The 25,211-nt window shown below is 29.7% G+C and overlaps 2 protein-coding genes across 7 annotated transcripts in view; both read left to right on the top strand.

Annotated features, from left to right (window-relative positions):
• LOC18099774 (leucine-rich repeat extensin-like protein 3) overlaps positions 1–25,211 on the top strand; it is a 121,072-nt gene that overhangs the window by 50,334 nt on the left and 45,527 nt on the right. The window lies entirely within an intron of this gene.
• Positions 14,987–24,014, top strand: LOC18099771 (protein PYRICULARIA ORYZAE RESISTANCE 21). 6 transcript variants are annotated; one of them, XM_006380864.3, is made up of 3 exons: positions 14,987–15,115; positions 15,388–15,475; positions 15,587–16,293. In XM_006380864.3, the coding sequence occupies exons 1-3, from the start codon at positions 15,104–15,106 to the stop codon at positions 16,066–16,068; spliced, it is 582 nt and encodes a 193-aa protein (XP_006380926.2). In that variant the 5' UTR covers positions 14,987–15,103; the 3' UTR covers positions 16,069–16,293. The 6 variants fall into 6 exon arrangements, with proteins under 6 accessions (XP_006380926.2, XP_052309678.1, XP_052309676.1 ...); XM_052453718.1 differs by lacking the exons at positions 15,388–15,475; positions 15,587–16,293 and adding exons at positions 23,158–23,236; positions 23,358–24,014 and having other exon boundaries at positions 15,018–15,115; XM_052453716.1 differs by lacking the exons at positions 15,388–15,475; positions 15,587–16,293 and adding exons at positions 23,158–23,245; positions 23,358–24,014 and having other exon boundaries at positions 15,020–15,115.

Genomic DNA, 25,211 nt, shown 5'->3' with positions numbered 1-25,211 from the left:
TGAGCTGACTCTCAACAGCACGGCTAAAAAAACTAGTTAACAAAAACTCTAAAACAAATGGAAGTTTCACCATAGCCTAAGATATATTTTATTGTAGATTGTTATAATAAAATTATCATTTTTTTCTTGAGTGGAAAAAAAGATAGAGCCTTGAGGGTGGGGTGTCTTGGTCTTTTTCACTTGCTCATTGATGGGTGTTTAAATCGTTTTTAGTTTTTTTTCACAATAAAAATATTTTTTTACCCTCAAAGTTAAACAAAATTAAAATTATTGACCATGAACTTTTTTGACTTTTCACAATCTTTGTCGCACGTCACCTGAGCGCGGTGTCGGTTTACAATTTTCGTTCATTTGCTTAATTTGAAAGTAACCTTCTAGTATTTGATTGAAGATTACTAGAAAACAAACCTGATATACTAGTCTTGTCAGAATTTTATAAATAAAAAACTAATTACAACTAAAAAAGATATTAGCTCTCCTAGCACACTCCACCCGAGATAAGATAAGCTGCTTCGCAGTTTAATGTGGTTTAAAAATTTAAAATATTAAGCAAATTCTTAATAATTTAATAAATCAATTATTAAATCCCAAAATATATAAAAACTTATACTTTCACAAAAAATACAACATAATTTTATTTATTTTTAAAATAGACCATATACAAATTAAAACACTTAATTCTTTTTTCTTCTTTTTATTATTTTTGTTTTTTTATAATTTCAACATAAAAAAATACAAACCCACACAACCCTTTTTATTATGTTTTTCTCATACAACCACATTTACATTTACATGTTAACAATTACCAAAATTCATCCCTTTTTATTATGTTTTTCCCATACACCCACATTTACATGTTAACAATTACCTAAATTCAAAATAAATCAAACAGTAATATAAATATACACATCAAAATCTGAAAATTACAAAAAAAAAAGCCTTGGGAACAGTGCTGGAAGGCTTCTGGATCGCGGAAACAGTGGCGGCGCGTGGAGAACAAACCGGGAAACAGGGGGTCTCTAACACCTTCCACTCTTCACTTTCCTGCCGGTGGTGAGGAATCCCGTCACCAGCAACAAAAAGAAAACGCACAAACAGCAATGGGTTTTAATCGTTTCCTTCTTTTAGATCTGACCATCCTCTGTCTTCTTTCTTCCTCCCGGTTCGTTTCCCTCTGCTGGTGGCAGATCCGGCCGTTGGTTCGCGGTCCAGATCTGCTCCGTGCGGTTGAACCGATGAAGAAGAGTCAGTTGATGAGGAAGGGGACGATCTGTGAGTTCACCCGTGTGTGGGTTGCCGCTGTGTTCAGGCCGCTCCGGGTTGGTTTCGGTGGAGGCCGGTCTGCGCCGATTAGGGACTGCGGGCAACGGTGGAGCTAGCTGGAGGCGGTGGCTGGCTTCTGTGGAGGCTAATCTGCGGGGAGATGGAGAAGAGAACGGGGATTGCCGGGTCTTCACCAGCTGGCGGCTGGTTCAGGAGAATGGGCTGTTGGGTCTGGAAATGGCGATGAGTAAGAGAGAATGGCGCTGGGGAAGAGAGTGGAGCTGTGGAAGAGGGAAGGTGAGAGGTGGAGATGGAATGGCCGAGAGGTTTTTTTTCAAAGGAAAGGGGGGGAGGCGGCGGCTTCTGTGTATTTGTGTGGGTTCTCTGGTTTGCTTTGCCAAGGCAAAAACGGGGGGGAAGTGGCGGCTTGTGTGTAGATCAGCTTAGGTTAGGGTTTTTTCTTTTGTTTTCTCCGCCCCTGTGCCTCTAAATTTTTTTCCACCCCTTTTGTTTTTTTAACTGTAGACTGGTATTTACAGAAAAAGTGTGGCTCGGCCACAATCATATTAGTTCCTCAATTTTTTTTATATTTTAATTTATTTTACAACCAAATAATGTTAACATTAATTCAATAAAAAAAATCAGTGATTATAAAACTTACAGATTAAAAGTTAAAAGTGTTTAAAATATTTTTAAAAATTTAAATTCTTTTAAGATAATATTGAAAATGCTAAAAACAATACAAATATATATAAAATATATTTTTGCATTCAAGGGGGTTTTGTACTTTCACACGAGTATTTAATGTAATTGCCAAGGTCATTGGGGTCTTTTGAAATTTTTATATTATTTTTGAATTTTTAAATGAGAAAAGCTATTGGAGTGTGTGGTGTCCGTGATTTTTAGGCCGTATATGTGATGCAACCCGGTGGCCAAAATTAGCCTTCCATCATCTCCCTAGATACGTTATCGTGTCTTTTCCCTGTGGAGTAGCACATAGCAATTAACGATGGTCGAATTGTCGCTGGTGGTTATTTGATTTTTTTTCTTTTCTTTTCTATTTCCTGACAAGTAATGTACACCATTATCCTGTTTGTTCTTTACTTTTCAATCTTAGTCATCATTTTCTTTATTTCTTATTTCATTATTCTTCCATTTATAGAAGGTCTTTTCTTTTCAAATTAGTCCTTCAATTAATATTTCTCATATATATTTTTTAATTTCAATCATCATTTTCTTAATTTTTATTTCGTTTTTATTCCTTTTGTAAAAGTTTTTTTTTTCAATTTAGTCCTTTAATTGCAATTTCTTATATGTTTTGTTTTTCATTTCGGTCCCTTTTTTTCTTCTCCTTGGCACTTTTATTGAAGTTTCATTTGCTTTCAATTTCATCATTCAATTAATTGAAAGAATCAGTGCATTTGGACTTCTAGAACTTGAGATATGGGCTGAACACTGAACAGTGTCTGCACTGCAGGACAGATTCTGACTTCTCCGTTGTTGCTAAGATTTGAACTTCCAAACAGCAGAATTGAGTCTTGGACTTCTCATGAATGTTTTAGGCCTATGTTTTAGCTTTCTAGCCATGTAAACCAAATTGAAATCCAAGATCTACAACTCCAGATATGACCCAATGACTAAACAGTGTTCCAGTTTGGACTGAACCAACATCTCTTTTCTAAGCTTAACCCTCTCTTTGTCTTCTCAATTTCAGTAGTTAAACTCATCAATCAATCCTTTGATTTATGTGATAGGCCTGCATTTAAGATGAATATTTACCATAAATTAAAAGTATCTTATATTATTAGATATGTTATTATAAAATATGTTTTAGTTAATGAGTTATTGATACTTCAAGTGCAGAATGATGATATAAAACCTTGATAAAAATACACTTTTAAGTACTAATCATTCAGCTTCATAAAATTTTATCGTTCTACATTAGTTTTTTTTAATATTAATTTTGTGATTGTCTTCAAGTTTTTTATATGAGTTTATCTCAGTCTCATGATTTATGTTACAAGTTTTGCATGCCTTTTTTTAATATAAGTTTTTGTTTTTCTATTTTTGTTTGATTTTTCAAGATATTATTCTAATTCATCTATAATTTTTTTATTCAAATACAATTTATTTTTTAAAATAAAACGTATTCATTTTTAAATAATATTGCTGATGTGTTCGACCTTGCATAATATTTTTATTGTTTGGTTTTATTTAGTCAATTTTATTTGTATGAAAGTCTTATCTTATGTTATTGAATATATTGATCTACTTTCATCTCTCTTTCTTTTTTTCTTGGTTATTGTTAACAATTTTTTTTATTTACATAAATAGCTATCAATTTATTTAATTAGATGCTTGCATATATTTTTCAATCTACATTTTGAATTTTTTATATAAAAAACATTTTGAAATAGCCTATATACCTAGTATTTGTTTTTCTTAAATTATAGCCCACGGAGAATCGCAAGTTAACCGGCTAATAATTACTGTTTGTGAATCTGATGGCGTGCTTATCGGGATAGATTATGTAATTGATTGTACCGGCTAATAATATTATTGATGTGTTCGGTCTTACATAATATTTTTTTATAGCTTGAGTTTATTCAGTCAATTTTATTTATGTTTATTTTTTAAGTCATTACTTTTTTAGGGTATGAATTTATCTTCTATTTATTTAAATAAATAAATTCGATAAACATAATTATGTTAAAGTCTCATTTTATATAATTGAATATATTAATTTATTTTTATCTCTCAGTTTTTTTCTTGATTATTGTTAATGATATTATTTTTATTTACATAAATATTTATTTATTTAATTAATTAAATTTCTTTTTAATTTATATTTTGCTTTTTTAACGTAAAAAAAAACTTGAAACAATCTATATATCTGATATTTTTAAAAAGAATTATAACCCAGCAAGTTAAACGGCTAGTAATTAATACTAGGTGACATGCCCGCGCGATGCCGCGGGCTTGTGGTATGCTTGTGCATTATTGTGGATTTGTAAAAAAAATCATATAAAAAAAACTGTTACCATCCACAATATTTTAAAGGAAAAAACTACAAAGTTATATTCTCAACCATCTCAATATTAAAAAAAAAATCAACAAAAAAAATTATGAAAAAAAAACACAAAAAAAAGAAAAAAAGAAGATGACAATTTTGGAAGAAAAAAAAGGCAAATAACAAATATTAAAAAAATAGAAAAAAAAACATGTGGGGAAAGTTAAAGCTAATTTTCAACCAGCTCAATATTAAAATCATTTAAGAAAACACTGTAGTAATTTATAGTGTTTTGTGATGAAATATACAATTATAATTCTCAACCACCTCAATATAAAAAAAAATCAACAAAGATAATTTTGACAAATATAAAAAAAAACGAAAGGAAAAAAAACATGCAGGAAAACACTATAACAATCTATAGTGTTTCATGAGAAAATCTACAGTTGTAATTTTTAATCAGATCAATATTAAAAGCAATAAAAACGGCAAAGACAATTTGAAAAAAAAACATAAAAAAAAATCATATGGAAAAACACTGTAGCAATTAACGATGTTTTAAGAAAAAAAAGCTAAATTGTCAACCGGCTCAGTATGAAAAAAATAAATTTGACAAAAACATATTTGGAAAAAATACATGTGGGGAAACACTATAGCAAGACAAAAATTACGTGGGAAAACACTGTAGCAATCTACAGTGTTTTAAATAACTACAAAGTTAAATTCTCAATCAATTTAACATGAAAAAAATAAAATCGACAAAGATAATTCTGAAAAAAAAATTATTTAATAAAAAACAATGTAGAGAAACACTGTACCAATCTAGTGTTTTAAAGAAAAAAATTAAAAAACTAAATTCTCAATCAGCTCGATAGTAAAAAAAAATAAAATCAACAAAAATAATTATGAAAAAAAATATAAAGAAGAAAGACAATTTTGGGAAAACTTTAAAAAAATGAAAAAAAAAAGTGGGGAAACTAAAGCTAAAGCTAAATTCTCAACCAACTCAATATTAAAAAAATAAATTTGACAAAGATAATTTAAAAAAAAAACATGTGGGGGAAACACTGCAGCCAAACAAAAACCATATAAGGGAAACACTGTAGCAACCAATAGTGTTTTTTTTTTTTTGAAAAAAGCTACAAAGCTAAGTTCTCAACTAGCTCAAAAAATAAAAAAAAAACAACAAAGACTATTTTTTTTTAAAAAAAAGAAGTCAATTTTGGGTAAAAAAATGAAAAAAAAACATGTAAAAAAAAGAAAACAAAAGCGAACAAAAAAAACACGTGGGGAAAGCTATAATGTTTTAAAGAAAAAAACTAAAAAACTAAATTTTCAACCAGCTCATTATTAAAAAAATAAAATCAACAAAAATAATTATGAAAAAAACAAAACAAAAAAAAATATGTAAAAAATGACAATTTTGGAAAAAAAGAAAAACAAATAAAAAAATAAAAAAACATGTGGGGAAAGCTAAAGCTAAATTATCAGCCATCTCAATATTGAAAAAATAAATTCGATAAAGATAATTTTTTAAAAAAATATGTGGGGAAATATTGCAGCAAAACAAAAACTATATAGGAGAAACACTGTAGCAATCCATATTAAAAAAACAACAAAGCTAAATTCTCAACCAACTTAATATAAAAAAAATAAATTCTACAAAGATCATTTTGAAAAAAAAAAGAATAAATAAATCATAAAAAGAAAAAAAAGCAATGTATGAGAATATTATAGCAATCCATAATGTTTTTTAAAAAAAGCTTAATATTTAAAAAAATTAGTAAGATAATTTAAAAAAAATTAAAAAAAGAAAAGAAAAAGTCAATTTTGGGTTAAAAAAAAGGGAAAAAAACATATAAAAAAAACAAAAACAAAAAAAAAACCTGTTACAGTGAAAAATCTACACGTGTTTTAGAGTATTTGTTAATTTGTGAATATGGTGGCATGTTTATCGTGATATATTATGTAGGTGACTGGACCGCCTATAAGCTTGAAATGAGCTGTGGCCCACCAATTAAGACACTTGACATGCGATTATTGATTGATTTTTTCCAGTCTTGTTCCAAAAAGGTGGCATGTATAATAATGAACGACCAGTATTTAAACGACCAGCTTAGCAGAACATTAACACCCCGTTGTTTTGAAAAAAATATTAAAAAAAGTTATTTTTTTTAATTTTTTTTCTTGAAATTAAAATTTTTTAATTATTTTAATATACTAATATTAAAAATAAATTTTAAAAAATAAAAATAATTTTATTTTAATATATTTTCAAGTGAAAAGTATTTTGAAAAAAAACCATTACCATGATATAGGTAATTTTAAAATGTTTTTTATTTATAAAAATATTAAAATAATATATTTTTATTTTTTAAAATTTATTTTTAATATATCGTATTAAAATATTAATAAATATTTAATTTATATAAAAAATTAATAAATTTTTTCAAAAATATTATTTGGACCAATGATGTTATAGCAAAGGATGGAAATAAAACAAAATGAATAGCGTAAGGATTCAATCAATAAAAGAAATTGACATGTGATGTCACATCATCTTTTTATAGCCATGTCAACAGAATCGCTTTGTCTTTTTTATGACATGTCAGCGTTCCTGATAATGGAATCCAATAGAACTTTAACTTTATATTATGATAAATGATAATTGGTCATGTTTGCGTTTTGGTTCGGTATCGATCAAAGACCGGCACGCATTTTTTACAAGAAGGCCCCTTTAGAATTGTGTTGCAAAACGTGTTTTATAAAAAAATATTTTTTTATTAAAAAATAATTTTAATTTATTTTTGTCATTTTGAGTTGCCCCTCTAAAAAATAATTTAAAAAACATTATTTTGATATATTTTTAAGTAAAAATCACTTTAAAAAACAACCACTATCATACTCTTAGACACCCCCTAAATGTTTATATTAAAGTAGTGTTTAACTTTGTGGTAATTTTTGTTTTTTAAAATGCTTTTCACTTAGAAATGTATCGAAATAATATTTTTTATTATTATTTTTTACAATTTATTTTTAACATCAGTATATCAAAACGATCCAAAAACACACAAAAAATTAATTTAAAGCAAAACAAAAATTTTAAATTTAAAAAAAACACATTTTGACAATAAAAACAAACACTAATAAAATTTATTATTTCAATAATAAAAACTTAACATCAACATAAAAGAAACTACTGGTTATTCATATAAATATGGTATTATAATTTTTTTAATATATCATGTGATCAAAATACTTTATCACCATTACTCTATCATCATTAGTTCAATCCTTATTGGAAAACTCACGTGTTAAAATAAGAACTTCATAATATGTTGCAACAATGTTGTATTGCGAGGAATTTTAAGGTTCTTGAATATCATGCATGTAGTGAAAATAATAAAACAAAATTATTCGAAAGTTTTTAAGATCCTGTTAAACAGATCTACAGTTGTTTAGGGATTTATTACCTGAAGATTTGATCTTCTTGATTTTTGAATAATTCTTTAAAGGCTGAGTTGTCGCAAACCACAAGTCGTCTAATTGTCTGACCTCTAATGGTAATCCACACGAACCACTAGTGATAAATCTCATAAATCCCTAGTAAGAAAAAAGGGATTGTTATGCCTAGAGTGCTAGCTCTCTATTCTGTGATTTATATAATTTGTTTGTCTAACAAAGAACCACAAAAAAATAAGAGGTGTCATAACCCTTTTTTGGGTTCTTCCCCCCAACTTACCTTTTTTCTTTCAAAAAATAATAATAAGAAGAAGACTAATAACTTAGCAAAAACAGGCAGAGGAGGGTTTCAAATATGTAGAAGAATCAAGTTATAGTTTTGGATGAAATTGAGAGCCTAATCATACCCCATTATACCCAAGACTAAAGAGACAATACATATTCAAAGTCAAATTAAATGATTATTGGACGAATCTGCATAAAAATTAAGACTGAAGACTTAATTAGATTTTTAATAGGTCAATTTAACTTAATCATGGGCCAAATTAAAAGATTTAATTAGGTGCAAGGACTTAATTATACTTTTAATGGGTCAAATTAATTTTATTAGGGACTTAATTGGTGAAAAATTAAGTTTGGGACTTAATTGGTAAAAAACCAAGACGTTTAAAATTTTAGAGGACCAAACTTAATTTTTACGAAGTGAATTGATTAAAATCAAGGATAAAATTGCAAGAAAATCAAAGTTTATGGTCAATTAAGGGTTAAATTGAAGAAATTCACAATCAAAGACCTTTTTGAAAAAGGCGTTAAACTTAAAGGATTCAATTTGGTTGAAAACAAAGATGAAATTGAACCAAATTGAAAGTTTAATGGTTACTTGAGGATCAATTTGTATAAATCCAAAACCAATTATCAAAATAAAAAGGTGCTAAACTTCAGGGTTGATATTTGAGTTTGACAAGGTTAAAATTGCATAAAATTAAAAGTTTAAAATCAATCAAGGATGTAATTAAAAAAATCAAAAGATAAAAGGACTAAATTGAATTTTAGTCAAATCCCTAAGGATGTAAAAAAAATTTGTTTTGGTACAAAACAACGCTATTTTGACCAACACAAAAACCAAAAAAAGGATATTGAATGAATTGTCATTTGACCATTGTTTATCATCTTCATTTAATGTTTTATCTCTCCACCAAACAAGACAAACAAGACACTACTCTGATAGCCTGACACCATACTACACCCTAACATAATTCTTGTCGGCTGGTTGTCTCTATAACCGCCACTTTAAAGAGGCTAACACGAGCAGCCTTTAATAGCCAAATTTTATAGCTTATGACGATGACTTTGGGCTAATGATTAAGATCCTTTCTATTTGAATCAAGGGCTAAGATTTGTTTCCAAAATAGACAAGATGTCTCTCTTTCATCCCTTATAAATATAAGTGAATTTCGAGCATGAAACAAGGAGAACTCTGAAGAGAAAGTAACCTAGAAAGTCAGCCTTTTTAACTGCTCAACCAACCACCATTCCTCGTCTCATTCTCCACCCCCTTTAACTAAACCACCCAAGATAACCAGCTCATCTCCTATATCTTATCCATAAATAGCAGCAGCATCACAAGCTTTCTTTCTTTCTTTTTTCTCTTTACAATAACCTCTTGCAACGATACCGAGAACAACTCCAGCAACATCTCAACCACGCCAACAAACCAGTATTAGCATTGTTGCTTCTCCCCTATGCTAGGTAATCACCTTTCTCTCATGTGTTTATACTCCTTCAATGCATACAGGACCTGAATTAATTCACGTCCTGCAGCTACTGGCTTTTGCTAAGGCCAAGATGGGCTAAGCCCATTTTAGCCACCCAACATGGTGGGGCTGGGTCTAGCCAAATTTTTTTTAAGGAAAAGAAAAATTGTTGGGCCTTCAATCGTCCTAACCCGACTAGGCCGAGCTTGGGACTTGGGCCAAAGCAACCCATCCTAAAAATGAAAATTGTTGGGCCTTCAGTCAGCCCAATCTAATCAGATCAAGTTCGGGCCTTGGGCCCAACCAACCCATTTCTTAGACTAAGGGTGTGTTTGCCTAACACACCATAATGCCTTTCCTTTATGTTTTTTTTTTTTATATATATATATCTTTGTTTTAAGGTTTACCCAAACAAGCCTAAAAAAATAAACAAAAAAAATTAAAAAAATTTAAGGACCATTTTAAAATCATTTATGGGTTCATCGCATGTTTTTTCCTATAATTTTGCCTAATATCAGGTCGTAGACTTACACTATAAGATACATTCCTGATATTAAAAATATTTGATTTTCTTCGAAATTTCAAAAAAAATCCAAAAAAAATTAAAAAACCTTTATTTCAAAAACAAAAAATATTTTGTTTTTATGCATATGGCCAAATCCTAAAGTTTTTTCATGCACATTTTCTAAAAAGGATAAAATCATTTTTTTATCGTATTTTAAAAATGCAAAATGGATATCATAACTAATTTATAATTATCTATTAGGGTTTGACCAAAATACCAAAAATCTCACAACAATTAGTTTTTTTTTTATCTAGAGAATTATAATTTAGTTGTAAGACTTTAATATTTGATAGTATAAAATTACATTGCAAAATATACCCTCAAGTATTTAAAACGATTAATGTTTAACCCAATAAGTGAGAGACTTCCTCACGAATGAAGATTTATCTTGAATCTTAGATGAGACCAACGAATAGAAATATGACCTAGAAAAACAATCAATCAACAATGTAATTTACCTTATTTAGGGTGTACTAAGGGTAATGCATCTTTCCCTTGCACAACTAATTCTTTTACTCAGACTCTCATAGACCATTAGGTTTTATAATGACAAAAATACTAGGTGGTGACTTCTAAACTCTATAATTATAACTTTATGATTAAACCCAAAACCCTCTCAATTCCAGTAGGCAGCTCCACCATACAACGTTGCCACGATAGGATGGTGACTCCACATAGGACTTGTCTGGTTGGACTGAACTTTGCTCGTTTGATTATTTGCCTATTTATTTTATTGGCCTGTTTAATTTAACTTATGCATATTTTCTTTTTTCTGCTTTAACATATATTTTTATATATTTCTCATGTATAAGTATATCGGGTATAGATTAATGCCTTTATGCATCTTAATTTTTTAATAAACTGAATTTTAGGTTAGGTGGGGAGTAGCGGTCTGTCTCATGACTTTCAGTCGAGATTCAGATTCATAAAATATCCAACTATAAGTTGAGCCTTTACTTGATAATCACGATTACATTGTGCCCTAACCATTCCTTGTAAACCCTTATACTGCCTTCATGAAAGGTAGTCACTGGACATATCATAAACCCTTTTGAGATCATATAGTAAACTTACCCCTCATGTAATAACCTAGAACGTGCCTTTAGGGTATGAACTCCTTAATAATTCATTTTGCATTAGGGCAAACCTGATTAAAATCTTGAACTTTGCAGGGTTTTTAAGCTAAGACCATGACTTTCATAACTTTCTCTGAGTATGGGGAAAGATCCGAGATGATGCATTTAGTTGAAGAGGATTGCCCAAGGACCCAGGTTGGGGAACTATCGCACATTACCAAAGTATATTACTCTATGGACAATATAAAGAAGCTTTTGTCAGTCTCGGGGTCTGTGAATGAGATATTATTTGAGAAAAAGAATGAGAGAATTGCCCACCAAATAAGGATCTCAGTTCAGATTTCAGCAAGTCAATATATTTTTGGAATCTAGGCTATATATGTTTCACCTTCAGAGACATTGGCATGACCCTTACCATTGAAAAGTATGCCCATATTTTAAACTTCACAAATGACCCTCACAAAGTATATTTTAGATAAAGAATTGAGAGCAAAATTGTCGAGTTCGAAAAATTAATGCATCTAGACCAAGTTGATCAATATAGGATGTCCAATGGAGGATTTTAATGGAAGTTGATTAAGAATAAGTTAAAAACAAATAAAAAATAATGGAAAGCTAGGAGAAGAGAAATACCAAGTAGTTGATTTCGCCATCTTCAGGTTAGTTTTGTTTCCTTTAGAAGCCGTTGGGATCATCAGTATTGAAGTTGTCAATGTCTTCATTGAGTATAAATGGATAAAGAATAACCTCATCTCAGTTATCTTAGCTAAAACTCTCTTATCCCTAAACCATTATATACTGAATGGAAAAAGAGCGATATGGTGTTGTGTTCCTCTACTATTTATATGGATAGTCAATCACTTAGAGACATTGAGAGAAGTTTTCAATAATTTTTTTGTGGTTCAATATTAGGCTGATTTGAAGCAAAGAGTGGAATGACCTAGATGAGAAGGCATGAGTGAAAAAATATAAAGCACTCTATCATAGTAATTTCAGGTGGATAGCTCATTGGGTGGACAATTCATCTTATCTTATGAGCTGTGGTGACAAATGATGGGTCCGATTGATTGGTTTAACTGCTTATATTAGTTACTCACCCTCATTGTTTATACCAAAAACCGGGGGATTAGCCAAGTATCTAGTTTGTTCAAAGAGGCTAATTTTTTAGTTGAGCTAGACGCCACCAGATGTAATTGGGGTAGCTTATTTTAGTCTATAGAGAGCAACAAAAAAAAAAAAAAATCCTCAACCAGCCCCAATTACTTAATATGGAGGAGTGGTGAATTATTTAGGGTGCTCGGAAGCACAAGAATGTAAAGCCAAAATTTAGTCAGTAAGGAGGGATCATACACCACAATGGAATCTAAAGGAAAAAGTGTCAATAATATTACTTGTAACCAACCGATTGACTATAAGATATAATAAACTAACAAGAATACCATAAAAGAGACTCGTCAGGTAGCTCTTATGCTTATAATCAGTCCTAGTCTTGTCATGTGAGCCACGAGCTAAGCTTAAAGTTAATGGGAACCCGATTTATATATGGTGAGGCCACATCAAATTAGAGAATGTTCAATGACTGCTTTCTTCTAGGATCCGTTTGATTTTGTGTTTAAATTATGTTTGAGTGCGTTTTAAAATTATATTTGGCTTAAAAAGGTATTAAATTGTTTTTTTAATATATTTTGATGATTTTAATACATTGATGTCAAAAAAAAATCAAAACAAATTTATTATAATGTATTTTTAAACTACAAACACTCTTAAAAACACAATGAATTACAATAACAAACATTACTTTGAGGATGTTGGAGAGTATAGTAGCGATTACTTTTAATGTTCTTTTTATTTAGAAATGTATCAAAATAATATATTTTTATTTTATTTTTTAAAATTTATTATTGATATCAGCACATAAAATAATTTAAGAATATATATAAAAAATAATTTTAAACAAAAATAATTTTTGATACCGAATAATGTCTTCCATGACCCGCGGTGGCATAAATTTCAAAGTAAAATCGTCTTTCTTTTTTTTTTTCTTTTTTAGTTCCACGACACTGTAAATTGACAATAATAGGTTAGGACGTTGGATTGATTGGATAATTTCTTTTGTAGTTTTGCACTCATGGACTCTTTCTGGACCCCACAATTTTTTTCTTTACCTTCTCTCCCTTGTGCCCACAATTTTTTTCTTTACCTTCTCTCCCTTGTGCCCACACATGGCAATTGGCAGATAGCCACCCCTTTAATCTTTTGAAGCACCATTCATTTATCATCGTCGCCTAACCACTTCAGTCTCTTTCTCCTTTCCAAATCGATATATTAATAAAGCACAGCATGAAATATTAAAAAAATCACAATTATATATATAAAAAATGCCATTCCATAGGAATTCAAACCCAATGATGACTATAACAGCGAAGGATAAGGAATGACTGGTGATTAAAAACGTGATAAAAAATTGTATTTTTTAAAAATTGTATTTTTTAAAACTTTTTATTTAAAATTAAATTTTTTTATATATTCTTAAATCATTTTTATATACTAATATTGTTAAAATAATTTTTAAAAATAAAAAAATATTATTTTAATATATTTTAAAATGAAAAATACTTTAAATTAAAACCATTATCATACTACAAAAACCTATTAATATTTTATAAAACACTTGGGACACATGCCATGTGCTGGGGGTGGGCGTGCATGGAGCAAAATTGACCATCACCAAACTAATGTACCTTAGGATAGATACAATACAACTTTTACATCAGCGGTGTTCATAAATATAATTCGGTGAAGTATGTTGTATATATCCAACTTAATTTTTAATGTTTTATAAATTTAATTTATTTAATTTTTTTATTAATATGGATGTCTGGATTAATTTGTGCGCATCTCGACTAATTTCACGGATTCTGAAGTTAACGACCATGTAAACCTTCAATAGCTCTGAGATTTGTAAGACTCGAACTGGTGATCTTTATAAAGCAAATTCAGGGTCTGACCAATTAAGTTACACCACTCAGAGTTTACTTAATTTTTATTTATACTTGATCTAGTTGGATATATCTGGGCAAGTTAAATATTTTATAAATATTATATATAGTTACAAGTTTAGTATATGTGCTAATTTTTATGGATTGAGTTTAATTAGAACTAAGAATTATTCTCAATAAATTAGCTTAAAACCCCTTATAAGTTTTAACAAATAATTTAAGCTTAATATATTAACTGAATTAACTAAAATGAAAGAATTAATTGTAAAAAAATAAAAATAAATAAATAACAAGACATATAACAATAATTATTTAAGTTTATTATTATAGGATATACATGCTAGGTTGAGTTTCCTGACCTGTAATATCTATTTTTAAAATTTTTTAACTAGCTATTGTCTATAATATTTATATAATATGATATAACGGGTTAGGTCAAGTTAGATAATGAAAATATTATGAATGAGTTGGTTTTTTAAAACATCTCTATTTTATATTGATTTTTATTTTCATGGTATAGATATTTTGAACCATTTTATACATAGAATAATTTTTTATTTTGAATAATTGTAAGAAACAATCCTTTACATTAACCTAATACATTAAGAAAAATATTTTTTTAAAAAAAATATGTTACAATCAATTTCTGTAACCCCGGCGGCTGTCCTTAGCTTAACCTTTGAATTGAGTAACAAAATAGAAGGTGATCAGATGTGCACATCAAAACCATCTCTTGCTGATGAAAGATTGTTGGGTCAGCACGACGATATTTACGATGGTTGCATCAAGTTTCCACTCCCAAGTCCACATTTCCTCATCTTATTGGTCTAAAAATGCAAGAACAATTAAATTAAGGCCTCACATGTCTCAGATGCATGTATTTATCTTAATTAAATTAACCCCCCCTCCCACACCTCTATATATATACTCTCAGTATTTCCATCGTCTCATCGGATCAAAGCATACACAAAACCATGGTAGAAACGGTATGATATATATTTGTGTGTGTTAATTTATCTTTTAATGCATCGATCCTCTTAATTTGGCTTTTCTTCTTTTTACGTGGAGGTCCTATAAATGTTACGTACAAGTTCTTGATAATCTCTAAAGCGGATTCTTCCATGTCTGACGAACATGTTTTGAGTTCTTCCAATCTTTCTGTCTATAAATTTATCATGACGTGTTTTTATGTTTTCTATCGGGATTAATCATGGTGAGGTCCTATATGAAATGCAAGCACTAACTACTACTATTACAGAAAGTCACAACGATGGAGATTAAGGTGGTTGACCTAGGATGCGAAAAATGCCACAAGAAAATCAAGAGAGTACTGTGTGCTATCCCTCGTGAGTCTTTCTTTTTTCTCTTTAAGAACAGTGCTAGGTTTGAGTTGTTTTTATTACCAAAGGAAGTGACTAAGTTTTGTGGATTTGATGATGTTAATTAACGAACAAGAGAAATCCAGAACCAGACATATGACAAGAAGGCAAACACAGTGACAATCACTGTGGTGTGTTGCTGTCCTGAAAAGATCAAGAAAAAAATATACAGCAAAGGAGGTCGAACTGTCAAGTGCGTTGAGATCAAGCCGCCTCCGAAGCCAAAATCAGAAACAAAACCAGAATCAGAAACAAAACCAGAAACAAAACCAGAATCAGAAACAAAACCAGAAACAAAAACACAAACACAAACAGAACCAGAAACAAAACAAGAACCAAAACCATGCACATGTTGTGAAAAATGCCGCCGAGGCCCATGTTGTCATCACTTTTGTATGCCAACAGTACCTCCATATTGTCCTGTACCTTGTAGAAGGGCGGTGTGTGATATATGGGAAGACGGTTGTTGTAGTTGCCGAAGTAGGGGTTACTATCTGTGCAGAAGTGCATATGTTTGTGAAGAGTACTACTATCCCTCGGCGCCATGCACAATCATGTAAAGGGAAAGTTCAGAAGACCGATGATTTGAGTCAACGTCTAACATCAACCATTGGATTCAAATCCAGTGGTCATGATGGGCCTTAGTATTGTTGTTGTGTTTATAATATCATATCCCTTTGGTGATGCTGCTGTTGTTGATGATGCACGACTTAATTTGTTACATGTTTGGTCAGCAAATATGGGACTTGGGAGGCTTTTCTACCTAGTCTTTGTTTTTTATGCTATCTTATCCTTGTATAGTCCCTTTTGATGTTTTCTTCCAAAGTGCTATTATTTGTTTCAAAAACCCCTCTCCATCAATTCTCTAGTCATTTTTTGCCGGATGAAATGCCCAGAAACAACATCATTCGACCGTACTTTGGCAAAGATGGTTTTTTTATAATATTTTTTTAAAATAAAATTATTCTTTATATCAACACATTAAAATTATATAAAAACACATAAAAAAATATATTTTAATCTAGGTATCCAAAACAAAATACACTGAAAATTACTATTTAAAATGCATAACACGGTGCGACTTGTGCTTTCAAATAAAAATATCAAGATATATTTTTAGTTTTAAAAACACAGGTTGCACCGTTGGCGGTGCCCTTATTCCTAACCAGACTCAAAATAATAAAATAAAAACCCAAAATCTCACTTCTGTAACTCCATTAAAAAGGGCCACACTATATAGCTATCCATCCAAAATATTATAAGATAAAAACCCCAAGAAATAAAATTCAAGAAATATTATAAGGTTTTGCAGGACGTGTAATTAAAGACTGGCTATGGTGGTATTATCCCAACGCAAATTTTGTTAATTGATAATATATTTTTCATTCCATAAAACCTTATAGATAAACTCATATAATTTATAATATTTTACGCAGAGAGACCATCTTATGTGAGGCCCCGTTTGTTTGCTGGAAAGTAGTTTCCTTTTGGAAAGTGAATTCCGGGGAAAGTGAATTCCGGGAAAGTGAATTCCGGGAAAGTATTTTCCGATGTTTGGTAGTGTAATGGAAAGTAAGTTGGAAAACACTTTCCAGTGTTTGGTTATGTCATGGAAAATGAGCTGGAAAATAACTTATTAATGTTTTATTTTTCTCAAGTTTATTAAAATAATGAGGAACAAATCTTACAAATTAAAAAATTGAATGAGAATGAAATTGAAAAAAAATATAATTTCATAAATTATCTCAAATAAAATAAATAATAATCAAAATAATAGAGATCAAATCTAAAAAATTAAAAAAAAAATAAAAGGTGAAGAAATTAAAATAATAATAATTAACATTTCATAAATTATTTCAAATAAAATAAGTAACAATCAAAAGAATGAGGACCAAATTTGATAGATAAAAAATTTCAATAAAAAATGATAAGGAAAAAGCAAATAGCAATTATAAAAATAAGGATCAAAATTAATATAAAAATTAAATTTTAAGAGATGAAATAGAAAAATAAATATTCAAAACAAATTATATATAGCAATCAAAAGTTTGAGGATCAAATTTGATATAATCAGCAAATAATGACATTTCTAAATTTTTCACAACTTCTGGAAAGTGTTTTCCGCCCAAATTTTCCAGGAAAACACTTTCCTGAAAACCAAACCAAATTTTCCTTTGACTGGAAAGTGTTTTCCGTTGACCAACTTTTCTAATGGCAAACAAACACAGGAAAGTTTGGAAAGTGGTTTCCCGGAAATCACTTTCCGGAAAACAAACACAGCCAAAAGGGAAAACACTTTCCTGAAAACCAAACCAAATTCGAAAAGTGTTTTCGTTGACTGGAAAATGTTTTCCGTTGACCGAAAAGTGTTTCCGTTGACTGGAAAATGTTTTTCGTTGACCGAAAAGTGTTTTCAGTTGACCAACTTTCCTAATGGCAAACAAACACAGGAAAGTTTGAAAAGTGGTTTCCCGGAAAGTGAATTCCGGGAAACAAACATGGCCTAAACAATAAGGTCAACAAGGTTGGTGAGATGTATAAATATTATTGAAGGGTCACGAAAGTACTTACAATTATTGCAAATAAAAGCAAAAGGTTCCATTTTCCATGGTGATGGTGATGGTGCTGGTGCGTGCACCTCCGTTTCTTTCACTTTCAATTGCTTTCTTCAATCCTTGAATATCGTTTGATTGCTTCTGTGGTGTAAACGTGATCATGCTTGTTTCCTGGAAAAAATGGTGCAAGCTCAGCCATGCCTCATGATCCATACGAGATAATGGAATTTGGATTATTATCTTATAATCTGGAGATTATAATTGGTTGACGTTATTTGACTCGTTTCCTGCTCCTTTACACATTAATTAATTGGTGGGGATAGGTTAGCGAGCTGTCAATGAAAATGTAAGGACGCAATGGAGATTTTGAAGGGGTTAATTATGGAAATCTCCATTGACTTGTATGGAAGGAATAGTTGTTAATTATACCCTATTGGTTCATTCATAAAATTCTTGATTTAAAAATGTCGCAAAAACAAAATATTGATGTGACTAACTATCTAGATGGTGGTCCAGTGGTAAGAAGTTGGGACCAAGAGGTTTGTTCCTTCTGTGGTCTTAGGTTCGAGCTTTGTGGTTGCTCATATGATGACCACTGGAGGCTTACATGGTTGTTAACTTCAGGGCCCGTAGGATTAGTCGAGGTGCGCGCAAGCTGGCCCGGACACCCACATTAAACTAAAAAAAAAAATATTGATGTGACTAAACTCGTTTAATCCGACTATGTTATTAATAATTTGATTTACTCGGTCAATTCCTATTAAAACTTAACTGGATCAACATCATTGTTTTAAATAATAAAACGACATGCTTGAATAATAATAAAAAATCAACCGCAATTAACTTGATTATTTAGTTTTTAGTTGGTTTTTCCATAAAATAATAATATTTATTTTTATAATTTATGCAACCTTATATAAATTTTATTTGTTTATTTTATTTAATTATTTTTATGTGTGTCAATTTCTATTATTGTTTAATTAAATAGAAGATTAAGTCTAATAAACAAAGTTATCAAACACAACCAGATATATAGTTGATGTTACTAGATTAAATATATTAATATAAATCTATCTCTTAATTTTTTAAATTTAGTCTTTAGTTATTATTAATAATTTTTTTTATTGGTACAAATAATTCTTAATTTATTTAATTGAATGTATATATAGGTTTTTTTTATATTTATAATCATAATTTCTTACATTAAAAGATATAATGAAAAAACCTATTTATTTATTATTTTTATTAAAAATAATAATATCTAACCTGTAGCGCGAAGTGATAGCCCTGTATAAACTGTATAAGGCGTTACTTGCAGCCCTGTTTTAGCCTCTGGGCTTGTAGCCAGTCCAGGTATAGCCATGTAAGTGATGGGCTAATTAATATGCCTTGTAAGACATGGGCTAAGCCCAGTATTAATGAAGCCCAGTTTGTCATAGAGAAAACTTAGATAATGAATTGGTCCATGGCTTTCTTTGGATTCTTTACTTTCATGACCTGTGGAGACACAAATTTCAAATTAGATTGTGTGATTATTATATCACCTACTTTTAAAATTCTGTTTGTTTATTAGAAAGTAGGGTTTTTTTAAGTTTATAAAAATAATAAGGAATAAATTTTATAAATTAAAAAATTGAATAAAAATGAAATTAAAAAAAAATATAATTTCATAAATTATCTCAAATAAAATAAATAATAATCAAAATAATAAAGATCAAATCTAAAAAATAAAAAAAATTAAAAGATGAAGAAATTAAAATAATAATAATTAACATTTCATACATTATTTCAAATTAAATAGATAACAATAAAAAAAATAAGGATCAAATTTGATAGATAAAAAATTTCAATTAAAAAATGATAAGGAAAAAGCAAATAACAATTATAAAAATATAATAAGGACCAAAATTAATATAAAAATTAAATTTTAAAGGATAAAATTGAAAAACAAATATTCAAAACAAAATATATATAGCAATCAAAAGTTTGAGGACCAAATTTGATATAATCAACAAATAATATGTCATTTCTAAATGTTTCACAACTTCCAGAAAATATTTTGGCCCAAAATAAAACGAAAATACTTTTCTGAAAACCAAGCTAAATTTTTATTTGGGCCATGTTTGTTTCCCGGAATTCATTTTCCGGGAAACCACTTTCCAAACTTTCCTGTGTTTGTTTGCCATTAGAAAAGTTGGTCAACGGAAAACACTTTCCGGTCAACGAAAAACACTTTCTGGTCAACGGAAACACTTTTCAGTCAACGGAAAACACTTTCCAGTCAAAGAAAAATTTGGTTTGATTTCTAGGAAAGTGTTTTCCTTTTTGGCAGTGTTTGTTTTCCGGAAAGTGGTTTCCGGGAAACCACTTTCCAAACTTTCCTGTGTTTGTTTGCCATTGGAAAAGTTGGTCAACGGAAAACACTTTCCAGTCAAAGGAAAATTTGGCTTGGTTTTCAGGAAAGTGTTTTCCTGAAAAATTTGGGCGGAAAACACTTTCCGGAAGTTGTGAAAAATTTAGAAATGTCATTATTTGCTGATTATATCAAATTTGATCCTCAAACTTTTGATTGCTATATATAATTTGTTTTGAATATTTATTTTTCAATTTCATCTCTTAAAATTTAATTTTTATATTAATTTTGGTCCTTATTTTTATAATTGCTATTTGCTTTTTCCTTATCATTTTTTTATTGAAATTTTTTATCTATCAAATTTGGTCCTCATTCTTTTGATTTTTACTTATTTTATTTGAAATAATTTATGAAATGTTAATTATTATTATTTTAATTTCTTCACCTTTTATTTTTTTTAATTTTTTAGATTTGATCTCTATTATTTTGATTATTATTTATTTTATTTGAGATAATTTATGAAATTATATTTTTTTTCAATTTAATTCTCATTCAAGTTTTTAATTTGTAAGATTTGTTCCTTATTATTTTAATAAACTTGAAAAAATAAAACATTAATAAGTTATTTTCCAGCTCATTTTCCATAACATAACCAAACACTGGAAAGTGTTTTCCAACTTATTTTTCATTAGACTACCAAACATCGGAAAATACTTTCCCGGAATTCACTTTCCCCGGAATTCACTTTCCAAAAGGAAACTACTTTCCTGCAAACAAACGGGGCCTTGATTGAAAAATATTTTTTATTGAATAATTTTTATAATGAAAAACAAACATAAAAAAATTAAAAAAATAATTTTTCAAAAACTACTCCCTTGAAACATACGCATCATAAAATTTGGCACATAGCAATTGGCAGATAGCCACTCCTTTAATCTTTTGTATCACCATTTATTTATCATCGTCGCTTAACCACTTCTGTCTCTTTCTCCTTTTCAAATCGATATAAATGCTCAAGAGGATGTTTATTAATTTAATATTTTTTTTAAGAATATATATATTTTAAAAAGGACAGCATGAAATATAAAAAAAATCACAATTATATATAAAAAATGCCATTCCATAGGAATTCGAAACCCAATGATGACTATAACAGCGAAGGATAAGGAATTAGGGATGTTTGTAAACGTGTTACAGTGTTTTTTTTTTTAAATTTAAAAACATTTCTTTATTTTTTATTTAAAATTAATTTTTTATATGTATTTTCATATCTTTGATGTACTAATATTAAATTAATTTTTTTAAAATAAAAAAAAATATTATTTTAATATATTTTTTAAAAAAACATTTTAAATTATAAATACAACCGTATTTCTAAAAATCTCATTAATATTTTATAAAACACTTGGGACACATGCCATGTGCTGGGGGTTGGGCGTGCATGAAGCATAAATGAACATCACCAACCTAATGTACCTTAGGATAGATACAATACAACATTTATATTAGCGGTGTTCATAACTATCATTCGGTGAAGTATGTTTGATATTTCCAACACAATTTTTAATGTTTTGTAAATTCCACGTATTTAATTTTTATTTATACACGATCGAGTTGGATATAACTTGCTAGGTTAAATATTTTATGAATATTATATATATACTTTATATTACTAATTTTTATGGAATAAATTTAATTAGAAATAAGATTTATGGTCAATAAATTAGCTTAAAATGTGCTGTAAGTTTTAACAAATAATTTAGATTTAATATATCAAATAAATCAATTAACTAAAATTAAAGAATCAATTGTGAAAAAATATAAATAAATAAATAACAAGACATATAACAACAAATATTTAAGTTTATTATTATAAGATATATATATATATATATATGCTAGGTTGAGTTTCCTGACCCCTGATAGTTATTTCTTAGATTTTTAATCAAATTAGATAATGCAAATATTATAAAAGAGTTAATTTTTTTAAACATCTCTATTTTATATTTATTTTTTTCACAGTATAGATAACCATTTTATATGTAGAAAGATTTTTTATTTTCAATAATTTTAAGAAACAATCCTTTATATTAACCTCATACATTAAGAAAAATAATTTTTCTTAGTGTATTAGGTTAACCTTGGAATTGATTAACAAAATAGAAGGTGAGATGTGAACATCAAAACTATCTGTGGCTGATGAAAGATTGTTGGGTCAGCAGCGACGATATGATATTACGATGGTTGCATCAAGTTTCCACTCCCAAGTCCACACATTTCCTCATCTTATTGGTCTAAAAATGCAAGGACAACTAAATTAAGGCCTCACATCTCTCCTGCCTATGATGTAACCATGCATTTATCTTAATTAAATTAAGCCGCCGCCCCGCCCCGCCCCGCCCCCCACCTCTATATATATACTCTCCATATTTCCATCGTCTCATCGGATCAAAGCATACACAAAACCATGGTAGAAACGGTATGATATATATTTGTATGTGTTGATTTACCTTTTAATGCATCCTCTTTGGCCTTTTTCTTCTTTTTACGTGGATGTCCTATATATGTACAAGTTCTTGATATATAATCTCTACAGCGGATTCTTCCATGTCAGAACATGTTTTGAGTTCTTCCAATCTTTCTGTCTATAAATTTATCCTGAGATTTTCTTTGTTTTTCTATTGGGATTAATCATGGTGAGGTCCTATATGAAATGCATGCACTAACTAGTACTGTTACAGAAAGTCACAACGATGGTGATCAAGGTGGTTGACCTTGGATGCGAAAAATGCCACAAGAAAATCAAGAAAGTACTGTGTGGTATCCCTCGTGAGTCTTTCTTTTTTTCTCTTTAAAAACAGTGCTAGGTTTGAGTTGTTTTTATTACCAAAGGAAGTGACTAAGTTTTTTGGATTTGATGATGTTAATTAATGAACAATAGAAATCCAGAACCAGACATATGACAAGAAGGAAAACACAGTGACAATCACTGTGGTGGGTTGCTGTCCTGAAAAGATCAAGAAAAAAATATACAGCAAAGGAGGTCGAACTGTCAAGTGCGTTGAGATCAAGCCGCCTCCGAAGGAAAAACCAAAACCAGAAAAAAAACCAGAACCAAAACCAGAAAAAGAACCAGAACCAAAACCATGCACATGTTGTGAAAAATGCCGCCGAGGCCCATGTTGTCATCACTTTTGTATGCCAACAGTCCCTCCATATTGTCATGTACCTTCAGAGTGTGATAAATGGGGAGATGGATGCTGTAGTTGCCGAAGTAGGGGTTACTATGTGTGCAGAAGTGCATATGTTTGTGAAGAGTACTACCCCCCGACATGCACAATCATGTAAAGGGAAATCAAGTTCATGTAAAGGGGTCATGATGGGCCTTTGTGTTGTTGTGTTTATAATATCATCCCTTTCGTGTTGCTGCTAGCTGTTGTTTTGACCTCTTTCATCTAGATGATGCGCGACTTTGTGCCCAGCTAGTATTTTCAAGTCAATGGTCACAGTTTTTCCATGGTTGATGGCTTCTTACATGTTACATGTTTGGTCAGCAAATATGGGAGGCTTTACTACCAAGTCTTTGTTTTTTATGCTATCTTATCCTTGTATAGTCCTAGGATTTTGTCCCTTTGGATGTTTTCTTCCAAAGTGCTATTATTTGTTTCAAAAAACCCCCCTCCATCAGTTCTCTAGTCATTTTTGCCGGATGAAATGCCCAGAAACAACATCATTCGACCGTACTTTGGCAAAGATGGTTTTCTTAAAATATTTTTTTTTAATATATTAAAATAATATTTCTTTTCAGATAAAATTATTTTTGATATAGAACATTAAAACTATTTGAAAATACAAAAAATAATTAATTTTTTTTAAAAAAATTAAATAAAAAACAGAATCTTTTAATCTAGGAATCAAAAATAAAATGTGCTAAAAGCTGATGTTTGAAATGCACACATGATTGCGGTGCGACTCATGTTTCCAAATAAAAAACATCAAAATATATTTTTGATTTAAAAACAAATATTACATCGCAGTGGTGCCCGTGTTTCTAATCAGACTCAAAATAATAAAATAGAAACCCAAAACCTCACTTCTATAACTCCATAAAAGCGCCAAACTAGCTATCCATCCAAAATATAATAAAATAAAAACCCCAAATAGATCTTAAATCATTTTTCAAACAAAGTCTTCAAGGAGAAACTCTTTTCACTATCTTGAATCTTCAAGCCAATCACGCAAAACATTCAAGTTGGGGTTTCAATTTGCTTCCCTGTGGACACAGTCAGTAAGCAATATGTTTCACGGGACGTCTAAAGACTTGCTATGGTATTATCCCAATGCAAATTTGTTAATTAATTGATAATATATTTTTTATTCCATAAAACCTTATAAATAAACTCTTTTCACTCTCTTGAATCTTCAAACCAATCACGAAAAACATTCAAGTTGGGGTTCCAATTTGCTTCCCCGTGAACACAGTCAGTAAGCAACTTGTTTCGCAAGACGTCTAATTAAAGACTGGTGAAGATAATATATTTTTCATTCCATAAAACCTTACAAATAAACTCATATAAGGAAGACAAATGCTCCTTTAAATTTTTTCTATCCTCCTTTACACATTAATTAATTGGTGGGGATGACAGAAGAAGAATGCTACCATGGGATAGGTTAGCGAGCTGTCAATGAAAATGTAAGGAAGCAATGGAGATTTTGAAGGGGTTATGGAAATCTCCATTGACTTGTACAGTAGTAATAGTTGTTAATTATACGTTGATTCATAAAATTTATGACT

The sequence above is a fragment of the Populus trichocarpa genome, chromosome 6 (assembly GCF_000002775.5).
Source record: "Populus trichocarpa isolate Nisqually-1 chromosome 6, P.trichocarpa_v4.1, whole genome shotgun sequence".
Lineage (NCBI taxonomy): Eukaryota > Viridiplantae > Streptophyta > Magnoliopsida > Malpighiales > Salicaceae > Populus > Populus trichocarpa.
This window is presented reverse-complemented; position numbering and strand designations above follow the sequence as displayed.

What these genes read in the sequence shown, in the direction of transcription:
- LOC18099771 (XM_006380864.3), top strand. An exon ending in AGTACTGTGTGCTATCCCTC is followed by an intron (nt 15,476 to 15,586) that starts GTGAGTCTTTCT and finishes AACGAACAAGAG; the next exon opens with AAATCCAGAACCAGACATAT.